This window comes from Nansenia antarctica (genome assembly GCF_963989245.1).
Source record: "Nansenia antarctica genome assembly, chromosome: 6".
Classification (NCBI taxonomy): domain Eukaryota; kingdom Metazoa; phylum Chordata; class Actinopteri; order Argentiniformes; family Microstomatidae; genus Nansenia; species Nansenia antarctica.
The window spans coordinates 42,024,101-42,043,756 of NC_137676.1; the positions used below are offsets into that span (position 1 = coordinate 42,024,101).

At 44.7% G+C, this 19,656-nt stretch overlaps 1 protein-coding gene across 1 annotated transcript; it reads left to right on the top strand.

Moving 5' to 3' along the window:
- On the top strand, positions 1 to 18,984 carry nfatc2a (nuclear factor of activated T cells 2a; the record flags this gene model as incomplete). The annotated part of the gene is made up of 10 exons (XM_080533282.1): positions 1 to 115; positions 794 to 1,676; positions 1,933 to 2,101; positions 5,033 to 5,235; positions 5,433 to 5,605; positions 7,800 to 7,940; positions 11,517 to 11,572; positions 11,811 to 11,943; positions 12,261 to 13,034; positions 18,929 to 18,984. 10 exons carry the CDS (start codon positions 1 to 3, stop codon positions 18,982 to 18,984), a joined length of 2,703 nt encoding a protein of 900 aa, XP_080389408.1.
- Positions 18,985 to 19,656: the final 672 nt, after the last annotated feature.

Consider the following 19,656-nt stretch of genomic DNA (forward strand, 5'->3'; position numbering starts at 1 on the left):
ATGACATCGTTTTTGGAGGAGGAACTGAGTCAAGTTAACTGCCAAGATGAGTTGGAGTTCGATTACCTGTTTGAATACGAACCACCTTGCAGCGACTTTCCCGAAGGAGATCAAGGTTTGTCCAATAGTGTAGTATGCAGTGCAGGAGTTACCGACACAATATCCTTATGAGTTAGACACATTTGATTTTCAGGCAAATGACTTAGACACTATCCTTAAAAACAGCAGCAGACATAATTCAGTGGCGCCAAAGGATACAATTAAGACAGGAAGTCCTTTTGAGAAATGTTATTCTCAATGTTGTTCTTGTTTTAGAAGAGATGAAATTACACTTTGTCCAGAAGAAAATACTTGAAAATTATTTGTTAGACATAATGTGTATTCACAGATTTGAGGAGAGCTGTCTTGCGTTGTGCATAAGTCGCTGTAATGAGGATTGTGTGTAATTCTAGGTAAAGCACAGTAATCATAATGATAACAATGATATGGTCTTTGCTTTTGTACCTGTGTATAATGTTGGAATGTTATAGTAGCAAGTTCATGACATTTATGTTTTACAAGATTTACACATCTACATCTTTCTCTATGCTTTAAAAAAATAAAATAATCTAAACAATAGTTTTCCTTGGTCACTTTTTTAAATAATTGGAAAACACACAATATTTCTAATGGTGAATACACTGTCCTGTTGGGGGCCCCTTTTATCATAGTAACCCAATTGTTATGTTATATTTTGTTGTGCTTTTATCTGTTTTCCTGATTGTTTTCCCTCTTTCTGTATCTCCCTCGACAGATGAGCCCAATATCTCCTCACACAGAGTCCTCAGTCCTCCATCTGTTCTGGCCTACCCTCTGGAGTCCTACAGCGACCCCACCACAGAGGGTCTCGCTGGTTATGAGCACCTGGAGGCCGGGAACTACCTGGACCACTCCCGACCTGGGGGCCAGCCCGTGAGTCCCAGGATCGAGATCACCCCCTCGCGTGAGCACTACATCCATCCATCCCTGCAGATCCACCCCCTGAACATCAGCCCCAGGTCCACCCTGCCTGTGCCGGGCCACGAGAGCCAGACCTACCGCGAGCCGCAGTGCCTGAGCCCTGCCAGCAGCAACTCCTCCACCAGCTGGCACTCTGAGAGCTACTCCCCTTGGGCCTCCCCCTGCGTGTCCCCCACCAGTGTCCAGAACGCCGGGGACCTCTGCCCCCGCTTCCAGAACATCCAGACGGGCTCCCCCCGCACCTCCCCGGGCACCTCTCCTCACACCAGCATAGCTGAGGAAGGCTGCCTGGGGCCCCGATCACCCTCCCCCAGGCCTGGTTCCCGCTCTGTATCACCACAGGGCAAGCGCACCTACGACATGTACAGGAACCCAGGGCTAGTCCTCGGGCACCGCTCCCGCAGTCCCTCCCCCCACGGGGGCCACGAGGAGCAGCACAGCAGGGCTCACTATGTGATCCAAAACAGCCTGGCTGAGGCCATGAACGGCTACGGCACCATCCAGCCTGGTCTGATCCCCACTAAGATGCCCAAGGCATACACCCTGTGTCCAGAGAACCACGGGGAGGTCAACTACCTGCTCTCCTGTGAGCCAGACATTAAGACCAAACCTGTCACCGAAAATGTCTTCGTCATCCCACCCATGTGGCCCAAGCAGCTGGTCCCAAGCATCTGCAGGTGAATGGTCTAGTCAGTTGGCCTGGACTCCATCCTGTACACACGGGGGACACCCACAATTCTAACTTACATTTGGTTATTTTAGTTGTCTTGCTTGTTTATATGGTAACACCACAGAGATGATATGAAATCCAAGGCAGGTGTTATTATGTATTTAAAAACCATGTTGCTTTATACCTGTGTCACAACACTCGTAAGTTATTACGTACATAATGTAAGAAAGTTAACATTTATTTTGAATCTTTATTTCCTGTAGCATCCCAGTGGCGTCTCTCCCCCCTCTGGAGTGGCCCGTCCCCAGCCGTACGGACCAGTATGAGCTCCACATCGACGTGCAGCCCAAACCCCACCACCGAGCCCACTATGAGACAGAGGGGAGCAGGGGTGCGGTCAAAGCACCCACTGGAGGACATCCTGTAGTCCAGGTATGCTGCGTGTGTGATCAACTGGGCTTTGGACCTTGCATCACAAAAAAAACTAACTAGCCCACTGAACTAAAGCCCAGGTGCCAGTTCTAGCAAATAGGTCTTCAACATTTCTCATCATATGCGAGCATAGCTCACCGAACCACCTCTGCTACACATGTCTCTGCAGGGCACGTCTGCATGGAGGGCTTGCGTGTAATGGTATTTCCTAGTCATTATGCAGCATGTTCTGTTATTGCCTTGGGCAGCCTTTATGAAAATGACTCGGCGTGTTACTTTGTATGTTCTACCAGGCCTTTCCCCCAAGGTTCCCCACTCACTGCCACACTCACTGAAAAGTGTGGTAAGGTGTTTTAAGGTGCATTACAGACACCCAACCAGTGACAGCCATGCTGTTTCCTCAAGTCAACCCCTAGACTTGAATTCCTGCTGTATTGCAGCATAACCATTGCAGACTGTTTTTTGTCTTGATTTGAATAAACAGCTATACACAGAGTGGTGGAGTGGTTAGCTCTCCTAGGCACGCATACCTTTGACCAAACATCATTCATCACATGTTTAAAAAAAAATGTTATCAAATTGTCGGTTGACCCAAGCTTGTATAGTATAAGATTGTTTGTTTCATACTTAAAATAATTTTCTAGTCCATAAAAGTTGAAAATTTTTACATGTTTACAGTGGTCCATATAGCTTAAGTAGAGGTTTAACTTGTTTTGCGTTCCCATGGCAATGTCTCGAAGGCTTCCTTGTGGTTGTTGATGGTCGGGGGCTCACTGGTGGAAATGAAGCATTTCTTACTTTTCCATTTTCTGGCGCTCCCCTGAGGTCAGTCAGTCCTGGCTGGTGTGGCCAATCACGTGGTCACACTGGCTGGCTGGACAAGGCTACAGTACACTCCCTCCCAGTCTCTGCTCTCCGCCACCGGCCTCCACTTTACTTTTCCTACCCTGGTCTGACTCACTCAATCACTGCTGCAGTCATGACAACCAGTCTCTCACATGGCCTGCCTGTCGAGTGTTTGCAGTCGACTTCCTCTTTTTTACTCACTTTGTCAGCTACTGTATACTGCCTGGATTTAGTCCTCTGTGGCTTAGTTGGAAGAGCACGGCGCTAACAACACATAGATTGTGGATTCGATTCCCGCTGGGACCATATACTGAAAGATGTATGCACTTTAAGTCGCTTTGGATAAAAGCGTCAGCTAAATGGCATATATTATTTAATAGTCTCATTCATGTCACCATAGTTTCTGACTACATTGAACAGTTAAGGACAGTTCAGGTTAAAGATTTTCAACGGCGTTAAGACTTCATTACGCATTTGGCTCTCATTTCACTTCAGTGAACAGCTGTGGTTTCACAGGATTTGACATCCAGTTAGACTGGTGTTGCTCTCTCTCTCTCTCTCTCTCTCTCTCTCTCTCTCTCTCTCTCTCTCTCTCTCTCTCAGTTCCCCCACAACTATCTCTCTTGCTGTCTTGCAGCAACACGGAAACTACAGTAGATGAGATGTGATCTCTGCCCTGCCTCCTACCCTCACAGTACTCTTCTCACCTGCGCTATTGTAATACACACATGCGCGCGCGCACACACACACACACACACACACACACGCGTACGTCCTCACACAAACACACAATGAGAGCAATATTCATGAAATACATTTCATGTATTCAACAAGTCAAGTTTGGATTTCATGAGCTTTTCTTTAGTAAGAATTCTGTCTCATTATGAAATAATTTTTATGCATGTTTTGTCTTAGATCAGTACTCTAATGTGTGCACATAATGTGTGCCATTTGTATCAGAAGAACTAACAATATACACAATATGCAATTAATCAAAGTTTTATTTTTTCCTTTGCAAATATTGACAGCTTTATTTATCCTTTCCCTGTGATAGGCAAACCGAAAGCAGTTCATACACATTCATGAAGATGCTTTTCAGATTCAGATAATGTTTAGTTACAAGTTCATGCTTTGTGGTTTTTGCATGCTTCCTTCCAAGGTATTCTCTGCTTAAGTGCACCACGAATCTGCACTGTGTGTGTGTGTGTGTGTGTGTGTGTGTGTGTGTGTGTGTGTGTGTGTGTGTTTGTGTGTGTGTGTGTGAGAGAGAGAGAGAGAGAGAGAGAGAGAGAGAGAGAGAGAGTGAGAGAGGGAGAGAGAGAGACGGAGAAAGAGAAAGAGAGAGAGAAAAAAACTGAGAGAGTTTATGTTGGGTGAGAGAAAAGAAACAGAGATGTTTGTTAAGTGGGTGTCTGGCAATGTTGCAAGCATACATTGGGTGACAATACTCAATGAGCAACAACCAACAGCCTCATGAAACTGTTAATCCTACACTGTACTGAAAGGAGACCTAGTCTTGAAAGGGTCTCTATCACGCTGACTCATGTGGCTAAGCTAATGTTTTTGACAGTCTTTATTTTCTCATAATCTAACAAGCACACCAGTGAATGATAGTAGTACCCCTACTAAGTTATTTTGAATTCCAAAGACAGTTACAAAAGAACAAATAGAAAACATCTGTGACTAGTGTCCTCCGAGGCAGTACACTCTCTGCTGGCTAGTGTTCAAGGTTGAGGAGGTACCAGCAGTGGGTCTGTGTCCATCTGCTAAATTATCTCACCAGGGGAATATTTTAAGTAGCTTTATGCTCATCCAAAGCTGCTGGCTGCAAACTACCTCTTGAACTTAAAACGTTTGGCATATTGTTAAAATGAAAGAATGAGAATCAGTAATCCTTGTATCAATTCAAATTTGCACTGAAACATTGCATACAATTGCGTTGTTGTGGGTTGACAGCAAATTAGGCTCAGAATTCATGCTGAATAAAAATGGTTCTAACCGAAAAAGGACAGATTATAAAAAATGGCCATCATATACATTTATATGGTTGTATTTACTGGTCTTCCTCTATTGTGTGTGTTCCAGTTGCATGGCTATAGAGGCAAAGAGCCACTGGGGCTGCAGATCTTCATTGGTACAGCGGATGAGCGCATCCTGAAACCCCACGCCTTCTACCAAGTCCACCGCATAACTGGCAAGACCGTCACCACCACCAGCTATGAGAAAATCGTCCACGGCACCAAAGTCCTGGAGATCCCCCTGGAGCCAAAGAACAACATGAAAGCAATGTGAGAATCCTTCCAAATAACATTTATAGCACTATCATTGACTACACCACTTGTGGTTATAGCACATTTTATGCCTCTTCTGTATCAATGCTATAATCCCAGTAACTTCGTCTGTGTATACTAAAAATATAAAAATCACACAAAGAATTGTTATGTTGTAACACCACTGATGTTCTTCTATCTTATGTTTCTCACAGAATCGACTGCGCAGGGATACTGAAACTCAGGAACGCTGACATTGAGCTGAGAAAGGGGGAGACGGACATCGGACGGAAGAACACCCGTGTCCGTCTGGTGTTCCGTGTACATATACCCCAACCTGGAGGGCACCACCTCTCGCTGCAAGCGGCCTCCCATCCCATCGAGTGCTGTAAGTACATTCAACTCTGAGCGTTCCGTGCTATTTGACTGACATTATACAGTACATTTATTTTTGTGACTGTATTCTATACTGTATATGTATATATAGGTATATGTGTATACCTTCTGGACTTTAGATGTGCTCAAGTTAAATGTTGAACTTATAGATATAGGATCTAAAGATTTGACACAGTGCAGTACATTTCCATGCATGTTTCCTCTTGAGGTTTAGCATTGGCTGTTTTCATGTGAGTGATGTTAACCAGACTTAACATAGAGTAAACATGGCGAAAGAGAAACAACATTCACGCTCTGTCACACACACGCACAGACACACACACACACACACACACACACACACACACACACACATACACACACACACACACACACACACACACACACACACACAAGGCCTCCTTTATGATTAGACTTGCCTCTCTCAACAGTGTGTGTGTGTGTGTGTGTGTGTGTGTGTGTGTGTGTGTGGTGTGTGTGTGTGCGCAGGTGTGTGCGTGTGTGCGTGTGTGTGTGTGTGTGTGTGTGTGTGTGTGTGTGTGTTTGTGCGTGCATGTGTCTGCATGTGTGCACATGTGTGTACCCAGGTTATTAAAGAATGATAATAATCTCAACACACACAAGAGAGCCTTTATCTTGCTCTGACTGATTCCCCAGCGGGAAATTACACCTAACCTGTCCAGGGAACACAGAGTGCATGTCTACTTTATGCACCATTATGTTGTGGGTGTCGCCATTACTCCAGCCACTATCTCTCTTTTGAGAGTCAGAACCTTGTCGTCAGATCAGCCAAAGAAAAAGAAGCAGTCATCCTCCTGTGGCTTGGCATCACTGGAAACCAATCAACTGTAAACCTGTTTCCACAGTCCTACTATAACACCCACAGCACAGCTGTCAAAATGGACGATAAGCAAACTGTGTCAATGATGTGTTTGAAGAGACTAGTCTCTTGGTCTCATCCTCTTTGTTGACTCACAGTAATAGTAGGCCGCACAAACCCGTTCAAAGGTCACGATTATTTGTCTACACCTTGCACGCCTCGTTGGATATTGAACGTCAGTCGCCAGGCGATAAGCTTAAGGAAGCAAGCTGCCGTTCATTTAGGCTCAATCTCATGCGTATAAATGTTTAATTTTTTGTTTATATTGCCACAAACCAGAGAACATGATCACATTACAATGCGGGCAACATGGACTGGCCTCTCTTCCAAGTAGTTGGTCTGGCCCTATGTAACCCAAGCTGTTGGCTGGCTGAATCAGAGTCCCTAACTGCCAAGCTGACAGCCACAGTAATAAGGTCAGTCACTGAGATAGGAGCAGAGCATTGTATAGCCTTGGGTAAAGTAATGCCTTGGGTTTTCTGTAGTGCAATCAGGGATGTAGTATAGGGCCATCTAGCCCCTAAAAACATTATGTTAGTGTTCAAGTTGGTAATTTTTGTTCTACCACTCACTACATCCCTTAGTGCAATGGTTCCCTAAACATAGAACATAGCCACTGTGGCTCCAGGCCCCACTGATTAAGTTATCAGTCCAGGAAATCTCCTGGGAGAGCAGTGTCTACTTCACGGAGAGGTCACAGGGTTTGTTGAACACATGCCACGCTCCGTTGAGTAATTATGATAGTGTTTGGAAAAGGTCCATCGTCTGTACTCCCTCCCTCTGTACTCCTATGGACCACTCTGTAGTGTTTCTACTGGACACTGGAACACTCTTTACTAGTGTAAACGCTCCAGGTGCTCAGTTGTGTGGAACCTCTGTATATACCTCCCAACTTAATGTTACCATATACAACCTTTCATCGAGTCTATCAAACATTCTTTTTTATATAGATGTATTGATTTTCTTTTATTATTGTTTTGCAATCGAAACACTAAAAGAATATCTCATTCTTAATGCATACCGCAGCTTCCCTAAACATGCCAAGTTAGTGACTTATGTTGATGTGACACTATTTTAAGGATGTGGTTTTGAAATGAGTCAGCATCAAACCTCTTTGTTATTAGTTAGGCCTACTTACACTTCATAACCTATGTACAGTATATTGCGCAATAGGCCTGCAACTCTAAATCATGTGTCCCTGTCCTAGGCCAGTCCCCTACCCACTACTCCCAAATGGTGGTTTGCTCCTGTGTACTCTGTTAGTAGACTAGTGAGTGTGTAACCCCCATGCTCCTCTGCCCTCCAGCTCAACGCTCAGCCCATGAACTTCCCATGGTGGAGAAACAGGACATGGAAAGCTGCTCTGTTCTGGGCGGGCAGCAGATGATCCTGACAGGACAGAACTTCAGCTCCGACTCCAAGGTGATCTTTATGGAGAAAACCCATGGTGAGTTCTTTCATTTAAATCCCCCGGGGATGCGCAGTATGTGTTAGTGATAGTAACAGATATATTACTGATGATACTGGAGCAGCTAATAGCCACATGAAGTCAATCAGAAGCATCCGTTGTGGTTTTTACTGTTTGATTCATAACAGAAACGCTGAAAAAAAAACTCTTAAATGTTCTTCCATTATGCATTCATTAACCTAACCCTAGCCAAAGTGACAAATACAGTACACAGTTTTCAACTTTCACTACCACCCCAGCATCACTGTCATAATAATGCATAGCTGACTGTACTGGCATGCATTTTACCTATGAGTCATTTGCATGATCCGCCAGATAAGACTACAGCCTCACTTTCCTTTGCCCTTTTCTCCCCACCTGGGTTGTTATCCACCACGTGTAATCATCCCGCTGGCCCTTATTGTGATGTGGTGAACAGCACCTCTGTCGCATGTTGTTGTACACAAACCTGTCGTTGGAGCTTAATTGTCCTCAGTATCTAGGTTGGGAAACACATTAGAAAAGCACATTGTTCTAGTTTCAGTAACTAATGAAGTGGCCATTTACTATTCGTTTGTCCATTTAATGTTTGTGTTCAACGTGTTGTGGTGTCCGGAATATATTAGTGGATGACTTTGCTGAGTCTGTCCACTACACCTGGAATACATCTGTTGGCACAGACTAGACTAGAGGAACTCTCTGCATTTTAGAACAACAGAATAACTGGATTGAGATTTCCTGCTGCCTCCATTCTCTTTATTCAATTCTGCGTTATTTCATGGCTTCAGGCCTTTTGCTAGAAGCAATTACTGTAAATGTAAAATCACCACATGAACATCAGTAGGACAGGAGTGGCAGGATAATCTCATCTGTTGCTGTGAATGAATGCCTCAGAGTTGTCAGTGGGGACAAAGGCCAGCCTGCTGTCATTTGAATCCTGACTTTTCCTCCGTGCTGGTATTTGCATGGCATTGAGATTTGTGATACTAAACACTCCCATCCTTTTTAACAAGGCATATCACAGCACGAGCTGCTTTATTCTAGGTTTATTTTCACATTTCACCATGTCTTAAACATGCTCATTGTGTCATGTCATTGCTTCTCCACATCTGCAATATGAGTGCCCCACACCGGCCCAAGAACAGCACGTATGGTAGCTAATTTGGTTGACATTGGCAGTTGACATCACTCTAGCTCAAAGCAAAACGGTGGTCTTATAAATCCAGATGCAAGGGAGGGACTTATAGCCCATCTGCTAAAGTAGTCCATGTGTTTACAGGTTGTTGTGTGTCTATTGGGGTTGTCTAGACATCTATTGGTGTTGTCGAGTCATTTGTCTGTTATAGTTTACCTTCCATTCTTTCTTTATGGTCTTCCGTAAATCATGTCTAGTTGTAACTTGTGGTTCTCAATAGTGTGCCTCTAAGAGTGTTGTCTCTCAGGACTGCATGGGATGGGAAGGCGAGGAGAGTGGCGTTTTGACGCTTTGTCTGTTATAGCATATGTTTGTGACTCATTGACTCCGTGGCTGTCTAAGTGTGGGGAACTTGCCTTGTAGACGTGGTCTCTCCAGGGGCTGCTTGAGCTCAAACTTGGACTTGTGTCTGCTCTTTTTTTTTCCGGGGTTCCCTCCTGCTGCTGCCTTACGACATACGCAGTAAAGGCCCATATTGGAGACGGAAAAAAAGAAAATCTAGGAAGAAGGATTGCCATTGTTTTGGAGAGTTTTCTCCGTATGACACACAGTTCTGGAAGAGCGCAAGTGTGAAATCCTTTGAATGGAAGACAGCTGCTTTTGACTGGGGCTCCCCTGGCTCACATGGCTGTACGAGGGGAGGAGAGGGGGCTGGTCCCCCCCGCCAGGCTGGGTCTCCTCAACTGTCTCTGCCTCCATGTCTGATTATAGGAGAGAGAGAGAGAGAGAGAGAGAGAGAGAGAGAGAGAGAGAGAGAGAGAGAGAGAGAGAGAGAGAGAGAGAGAGAGAGAGGCTATCCCGTAGAGTAGTTTTGGAACAAAAGGCAAACAAATGTAAACGCCAAGAAAGCAGCAGTCATCACCTGTCATTAGAGAAACGGAGCAAGTTGATCATAAAAAAAGAAGAAAAAAGAGAGAATATTGGCAAGGTGTATGGAATCCCCCATTCGCCTGCTGACTCATTTCAGCCATATGTGTTTAATTTGCAGTCTGACATGGGGTTTCCCACCAAGCATTTAAGAGATCTCCAGCTATTAACACAGAATTGTTTCCTTTTGCCCAAAAAAAAACAGGGCAGTTGCATAACAGGGCATATGTAGTTTAAATGGCCATTATTGTTAGCTATTGTGTTTATGTGTGGATAGGAATTCAACTTGATATTCTGTAGGACTATGAAGCTCACGTGTCAATGTCCAGCACACATAGTACTGTTGCACAAAGGCTTACAATAATTTTGTTGCCGTGGAACTGTGAGAATTTTCAAAAGTAACGATATCAAGAGATTCCTTTCACATATCACTTGCCTGGGCTGGAGAGTGTCACTATCAACATGTCCAGACCACTGCTATCCATCAAACCAGTTTTGAACCTAAATCCTTTTGGCAATATTGCTGGACAGTAAATTAAAAAGGAGTTTTATACAGTGTTGGGAGCTACAGACAGGTGATGAACTGTAAGTGTGTGTGTGTGTGTGTGTGTGTGTGTGTGTGTGTGTGTGTGTGTGTGTGTGTGTGTGTGTGTGTGCGTGTGTGTGTGTGTGTGTGTGTGTGTGTGTGTGTGTGTTTTGGGTGATGGCTGTGGCTGTAGGTAAGCTGAGTGGTGTAAGAGGAAGTGGTTTTTAGTAGAGTTATAATATACGTGCAAGGGCCTCTGCTCCAGTTGCATTTTAAATCACATGGCAGACTGGTTACTGATAAACTGTGATGCGTAAAGCTGCAGACCTGGGCCAAAAAGTATTTTAAGTACTTTCAAATACTTTGAGCATTTGTTTTAGCCTGGATTGCCAGAGGGGTGGGCCTGATACTTTTGGGACTATTCCATTGGTTCGATTGTGCCAGGCAAACGCAATCAAGCACAGCTAAGTGTTTGAAATAATTTAAAATGCAATTTGAACCCATTTCTGGGAAGTAGGCATTCTGTGCTGTTTCAGATGAGAGTCGCCACCCACGCTCACCCTGCTGAAAAGACACTGGAGATAATTATTTCAGTATGCACCAGAGAAAGGTCTAGATTTCAGGCAGGGTTTTACAGGAAAGAACAGAATTGTGATGTTCTATTGACAGCTGTATCTGTTGTGGTGTGACGTCATGACTGTAGTGTAAATGTGAACAACTATTACAGGAAACATAACCTGTAATTAACGAAAAGCGTTGCACCACAAGTACTACACAATGTGTACACCATTGGTTTTAGAAGGTAATTTTGTAACTTAAACCTTTTTAAAAATATAATTAATATATTCCTGTATCCCTGTATTTGCAGTGTGTGTCATGGGGAATTGGGACTTTCTAGTTTTAGAGTCAGACCTACAATCTTTGTCATTTATTCTGAGTTATTTGATTTGATATAAGACCCCTGTCCTCCCTTTCTTTCTATCTATAGATGGACAGCAGATTTGGGAGATGGAGGCAACAGTAGACAAAGATAAAAGCCAGCCAGTAAGTACATTCTTCATACAGTAGATAGCCCGCTTCAACATTGAAACAGTGAAGGGAGTCAAACTAGTGTACTTATTTAACTCTTTGGATAACTTTATATCTTATTGTTATTAAGTTAATAATGTTTTTGTCAATACTGCATATTTCTTTGTTTGCACATGGTGGTTAGGCTAGACTTGAATTTATAATGATAATGTACAGAAGATGAACATGATCTGACTTCAATGTATTTTTGCAGAGTATGCTGTTCGTTGAGATCCCTTCCTATCGAGACCCTCATATCTGCCATTCAGCCAAAGTGAACTTCTATGTAATCAATGGGAAGAGGAAGCGCAGTCAGCCCCAGCACTTCACTTACACCCCATTGGCAGGTAGGTGTGGCCATCAGCAAGAAGGAGCCAATCAAATGCTCAGATGTTCTGCTCAGAGTAAGAAGTATACTGTAATACAGTATAATTCCATAACACATGTAAAAAACATCACACTTGGAAAGACAACAACCAACATTGGGTTAAAATCTGAATCTTTAATCGTCATAGTTCAGTTTAGGGTAGTGCATACAGATTCTACGTTCATATCTTGTCATTCCATATCATCTTGAATAGGTCATACACTGAGTGTATGTTTATAGTATAGTATTTATTATTTAATAGTATGACTTACAGTAGGTCCTTTGTCTTTCCCACAGTTCCGTCCATTAAAACAGAACCCATAGATGACTATGAGGCAGGTCACATGGGCTTTGCGATGCCCCAGATCCTGGGTGTGTCTCCCCAGTCATACTACCACCACCCCCGCGCCATCCTCCACCCCCACTCAGACAACGGCCTGGTGCCCAACCTGGCCTCCTGCCAGCAGGTGCGCTCCCCCGGCCTGCCCATCCCCGACTCGCGCTTCCAGCAGCAGAGTCCAGCCATCGTCTACTCCAGCGGGGGGAAGAGTCTGAGCGGCAGCCCCGGGCTCTACCAGCAGATTGGCGGGATGATGTCCCATGCCGACCCACACCGCTCTGTGCTGGTCCACACCGGCTCCCCAGCCCAATCGTCCCCTCTGGGGGTCCAGCAGCACCCCTCCGTGGGACAACACCCCTCCATCATCCAGTTCTCCCCCACCAACCACCACCTACTCCGGGGGGGCGACCCCCCTCCTCCCCAGTCTGACAACCAGCACATCATCTACTGTGATGATGGGTACACCCAGCAGGCTGCCGCCCACTCTCCTAACCCAGCCCAGGCCCAGGGCCCGGCCACCCACCCCCAGCACTACTCCACGGTGATCCAGCAGCAGCAGCAGCAGCCCTACGTGCAGAAGGCAGGGCCCAACAAGGGCAGGTCTCCCCCGGGCCCAGGTCAGATGCAGCCCCAGAGATGCCCCCCTCCAGAGGAGCAGAGGGCCGGAGCCCCTGGACGGGTCACTGTCAAGGAGGAAAACCTAGACCAGGCCTACCTTGATGACGGTGAGTGTAAGTTAAATGCTTTTATATACAGTATCAATGGAACTGCTTCTGCATGGTGCATGGTGATATAACATGAGTATATCATTTTTGGAGTGTCCACAGCCAAAGCATAACCGCATGGGATGAATTCAATGGATTGTAATATAGCTACTGTACATTTGGCAAACCAACTGTCATTCTTCACACACCACTGTACGTAATGATGAAAATGTTACGGTGATGCATTTTTCTCAGGGACAATTCTAGGATATGCATATGCCCCTCTCACTCTCTCCCTATCCCTACACCTTTCTCAACTTCTCTGCGCAAGGCCAATAGAATATGCCTGCACTATTAGAACCACACTTGTCTGAAGGTGTAGGCTAGTCGTGTTCCACTCGAGGTGGAAATAACATGGATTATGACTCATGTATTTATACTTACCCTTGTCAAACCCATTACCCTCTGAGAGAATAATGTCAGGCCACATCCAGGAGTCATGAGCCTGTGCCTCCTCCTCTATGTTGTAACGTCCAAGCTCATGTTGTTGCTATATTGTATGATCTCCAGGCCGGTTGAAACCTTTGGCTGTGTTGGAGAAGTACACGTCCTCCTTGTCAGTGTTACCCAAGGCTGGTCTCATGTCAGGCCAATTGAAGGGTTGCCTGTCACCCTGGTGCTCCGTGCTCTAGAAAGAAAGATCACCCTAGGCCTGATAGTATTGTAGGTTGAAACCTGTGGCTGTCATGGATAGGTAGTCCTCTTCTTCAGTGTCTGCCAGAGCAGGCCAGGTCCCAGTTGAAGGGTTGCCAGTCGCCCTGGTACTCCACGCTCTATAAGCCAACGACCACCCCTGTGTTCACCGCTAGTCAGAGAGGGGTTTCTCTGGCTCTACCACACACCAGGAAATGAGTTGTTTCTTTTTTCTTTCTTTAAAAAAAAAAAAAAGAAAGAGAGAGAGAGAGAGAGAGTGGAAAAAAAGCAGCAGCAGCAGCTCCCCTGACCGCCTTGGATATGTTGACACTGTTATGATCTGAAAAACAAGTTCCATGGCAACCATTGTCAAACAGTGGAAGGGGCAGCCTGTGAGAGCCGGGGAAAGCCTCTTTGTTTGTTGTACTTGGCCAGGGTTCCCCCTTGGCCTTAGCCCCTCGATTATGTGGGGGAACCCACCAGAGGATTAGCGTTTTTCCATCCCCGCCATTGTGCCAATCTGGCGCAAGAAATTCCTATTTACAGCTGCTCTCCTCCAGAAATCCAGGCCTGATGTCCGTAAGATAGCGGGGAGGGGTGGGAGTCCGCAGGAAAAGGGAAGGGGCCGTGTTTCGATGGAAAAAAAATAAACTGAAGAAAAGGGGAGGGGGGCCAGCAGCAATGGAATTTGAGTTTTTGGATGGTCCAATAGGGTTTCCCTCTGTAAACAGCAACAGCGTTGACTGTTGCAGAATTAACAGGGTTACTGGGAGGACCGTACTAGGCCGACACGGTTTGATCCTCCCATCACACGGTGTTGATCTGTGAGCTGAGCTCCCAATATGCTCTCTCACTCTCTCACCCTTTCTTCTGTTCTGTTCTGCTCTGCTTTGTGTCTGGTAGCTCCATAACAGTTTACCTTCTCCCTGGAAATCTCATAAAGACACTAATAAGGGGAATTCACAATTACTGTGGCTTCTTTTATCCGAAGGCACTACTAGTGGCTATCCTTTTACCATGAACCTATACAACCCACCACATAATTATTGATATGATTTTTTATTTATTTACATTATGCATAAATGCAAGCCATTGTGCTAGAACCCAATGTGCTAGAACCCGATTTGTGTAAGACCTGCCCAGGTACAGTTTGAGACAGAGTATCAGTTGGATTGTTTTTCTCTCAAAAACATCAGTCAGTTGTCTTGTAGGATGTGAATCCACCCACCCCAATGACAGTTGTAATACCTAGTTACTGTAGCTTCACAGAAAAGCAAGGGGCCGCCCCGCATTCAAACCCTCTTCAGATACAGCACAGGAAGACGACGACGCCAAAAAGTCCCATTATCTTTCATAGCTAAGGTGTCAAGTGATGGTTATGCCCACGAACATCCATTTATTTGAACCCAACAAAGACATCTTCACAAAAAAAAGATTTTCCAAATGAGTCATACGGTTGTCTTTCATTTCTCTCTCATTTCAAGAATGTTTTGTCTCCCAAACATCCTGGCATTGTGGCTGACAGTCATAACTGTGTCATCTTGGTAGTGCTTGATTATTGTCACCTTGGTAATAGATGCAAAATGAAAGTACTGTATTTCATTATCATCTAGCTTTAGAGCCTGAGAAGAGAGACTATATGTTTCGTTATGAACAAACCAAAACATGGAATGGGCCTCCAACTCATAGGGCCTGTGTCTGCAGCTTCTCATGCCTCCCATGCAGTAGTCCAATGATTCTCAAACTCCAGATCCGTGCCTCTGAACCAGTCCCTGGGATGTTGCTGACTGGTCCCTCAGTTGTTTAGCTTGCACACAGATGTAGTCAGTGTTTCAAGTGAAGAAAAGAGGAGGACCCTAGCTTGCTGTTCTCTGGAACAAAGTAAAGGTTCATAAACAACATTGCTGTAGTGGGACTGGAATTGTGCCCAGAGGCAGTGAAGCAGGTGAAATTGTTCCAGCAGTGTAGAGAGAGAGCTGCAGAGATAAAGCACACAGAAGCAGCTTAGTGAACACTGAACGTGCATTAGTTTCAGCTCACTTACGGCCAACTCAAGAGCCGAACAGATCAAAGACAGCAACACCGTAGCAACATACCCACACTAATACAGAGAAGCAAAACACTTTAACATTTGTAAAGACAATTATCTAGGCTTTACTCTAGCAGAGCTGGGTTCAAATACATTTTTGAAATAATTTTGAATTCTTTACTGTGCACTCTACACATGCTTACAGTATGATACTCAAGAAGGGAACTTCTTCTTCTGACATGCAGCTTTAGGGTAGAGGATCTGTGGTTAGGTTGTCAGTCCACCACTGCTGCTTTCTCTCTCTGTGGGTTCATTCTTCTCATATTGCCAGGGGAGAACTCCGGCAGCACCTCATGGACACATACACACACGCACACACACACACACACACACACACATACACACACATGCACATGCAAACACACACACACACACACACACACACACACACACACATACACAGTGGACAGTGTGAAGTGACTGACTGAGTCAGCTACTGTACAGTGTGTCTCTCTCTCCAACCTTGGGTCGGTAAACAAACCCTCTCATTGGTGCAGGACCCTGCAGCCAGACACTCACCTATTGTATGGTCAAGTCTGAGTGTTCGCTCGGCCAGCCTCAAATAACCAGGGCCTGCCAACCCTTCATTACCTTCAAGTAAAGCTCCACTGTATGCTGCCCTACTCTGGGGCTGCTGCCGCCTCTCTAAAGCCTGTTTTATGCTCAGGAAAATCCTGTGGCACCGTTGGGGAAGATTAAAGTTTCTTTAAGGCATTAGGTGTCAGAGGGAATTCCACTAGAGACTAAAATAAACATTCCCATTGAATTTGTGACGACAGCGGGTGCAGACCGGTTCGACTGCTCCTGCTCCTAGTCAGGGTGTGCACCATAATGTTCAGATGCAGCTCTGCCCATAAAGTGTGTTTAGTGTTGAGCTGCTATAACTGGCCATGGTTTATTTCTCTTTCACATCTGTAGATGATCAGGTACAGAGGGAGATGAGAACGGCCTGCCACTGTGAACCGTAGAAGTACAGCTTGAGCTCACTCTGCAGGCTATGTTCCTGATTCACAAATCAGCTTCGATTGGCAAAAAGATACATGGCTATTTTCAGCAATACTCCTCCAAATGAAATATCACTCAGTGGCTTGCAATCACACACTGATGAGAACATGAGCGACAGTCGTCATTCGAAAATTCCTCTCATCTCTGTCCAGATGAAAAAGATACGTGTATCTAGAATACAAATGCAAAAATAAAATATGTTTCCTGATACTCTGCAGCAGAAGTATCCCACTACAACAGTATCTGTTGTGTTGGCGGTCTGATGACGGCTGCCTTGACGTCTTGTGGTCAACAGTATGTGATTGAGGGGGTACTTTAGTACACAGCTCAAGGATGCAGTGTGTGGATTGTTGGTGTCTGTTTTCACTTAACTTGCTTTTTAATGGTTGCACCCTTCCCCTTGCACAATATGTAGGTCAGAGCTTTAAATAGCACCTCTAAAAGCCTGTTGAATATTGAGTTCCCCAAACTCTAAAACAACAGCACAATGCATGCTAGAACTACTTACTGTTTTACTGAGTCACTCCACCTCCTCTGTCCTTTTGGAAGTGAAAAAGAAGTCTTGAAGGATTTGTCAAATTTCTACATATTCCAGGGTGTTTCATATCAGCAATGTTTTGTCAGTGAAACTATGAATTGAGGAAAAACAAGAATATTTCAAACATGTTTCTACACATTGCACACACACACACACACACACACACACACACACACACACACACACACACACACACACACACAGACACACACACACACACACACACACACACACACACACACACACACACACACACATAAAACAGCTCTCCAAATACTGGAAATCCACATGGATGGGTATAAAAGGCAGTTTGGCCCAATTGAATGGCACCCAATGTCACACATCCACAGTATTTCGCTCAATACCGGGCATGTTTGAATGTGTTCCCCAAGACACAACAGAAGCCATGGCGCCTGCCTCTTATGTCATAGTGCCAGTGTATACACATGTAATGGGCTTCCATGGCCAAGCTGTGGAGCTTTGATAATGACAGAGGTTGTGGCCTAACAGGACAGACTAAATGTTATACATACTTGACTTTCCTCTCAGATTACTGCATGTCTCCCTATTGTCAATGTGAATCCAAGTGTGATCACATCTCACCCGTGATAGAGGAATGCCACAGTAGCAGTGTCTGCAGGGTTGGTGAGAGGTCATATAACCTAACTTAACTTCTTCATTCTCTCTTGGTAGAGCATTCTCAGTTGGTAGAGCATGGCGCTATCAACGCTTAGGTTGTTGTGGGTTTAATTCCTATACTGCAAAATGAATGCACTCACTCCAATATAAGTTGCTTTGGATGAAAGTGTCAGCTAAATGGCATATTATTAAGAGATGGGCCTATTTTTGACACCTTGCCATAGGTTTTAAAATGGAACACTATTTCTCAATATGATATACAGTATGTAATGGCCCCCATACTCTAAAAGTAAGCACAAAGCACAGTAGGTCAATATGGATTGTGCTGTTGAGAATGTGAATGAACTGACAGCAATGGACCACTATATTTGAATATCGATCTTCGCCCACACACTGTAGTTCCCAGACAGGTTGCAGGTTTCACATCTCATCAAAATGTATGTAAGATGTGTTTTCCCAACCGTATACATGACGTGTGTATGTACCCCACACACCGTGGCTCTATTTTTAGAAGGATGAAGCTGTGAAAGTTTCCATCTATACCCCCCACCCCCACCCTGTCACCCTGTCACCTCTGTCAGCAGAACAACAGGAAATGAAGGCCAATAAAAGAGCACTGTAGCGCTGTGTTCTTCCTCCTAGTGGCCACTCCATGCCAATGCAGCACATGTGCAGTAGGCATCTTTCTGAAAGCATCTTCCATGACAACAGCAAACCTGCTCTTAAAACACATCTGGGACCAAATTGTATTTTAAATTATTTTGGGCACGATGTCTTTGATAAGATACACACCCTTTGTAACTGTGTAGTATGCCTTGCTAAGTGTTTGTAAAGGAATGCTGGAGATGTCAAGGACAGTGGTGAAAAAAACTATGGAATCTGGAAGTGCTGTGTAAAAGACAGTATTGCCTCAAATACCTTTAACTCTAACACCCTTTTATTCTGTCTGTTCTGCAGTGAATGAGATCATAAATAAGGATCTGACCGGGGTCCAGGCCAGAGGGCAGACATAGAGGAAAGTCCTGAGCAGGAAGAGTGACATCAGCCGTGCCCCCCTGTGTGTCCGTCTCAACCGCAGCTACCAGTCGTTTGGCTTGGTCCCTTTTCCTTCAATGAACAGTTCCTCAAACGGCTACCAGCAAATAAATCCTCTGCCTCAATGCTCATGTTTTGTCTCCTTCTTTTTTTCAGAGCAAAACAAGATCTATATTGTGCCTTATTTTGCTACTTCTCAGCTCTACAGACTATAGAATGTTTTTTCATGTTTATAAGAGTCTTGCCTGTCCAGTTAATTTCAAGCCAAACTCGGTAGCTCAGCCTTATGCCAAAGCAGAACCTGTTAAAAAAAACGGAAACAAGATTACAGAACACAGCCAGCGGACCACATTTGCTGTGAAATCGTAGAGATTTCATCGGGTCAGTCATTGACATGGTTTGCGTTGACACACTGTAAGAAACCAATGCCATTGTCCATCCTAATATAGCATATGTCTAGATAACACATATGTATCTGTGTATGAGTGCAACTTCACTTGCCCAGTTCTGGACTGTCCCACAAAAAGACTGACATTACATTGTGATACTGTATGTATATCGTGTTATGCAGTTTCATATGACAGATATTCTACTTTGATCATCTCATTGTGATTTGCTAAGTTAAAAGAGATACACAGACTGTAAAACTG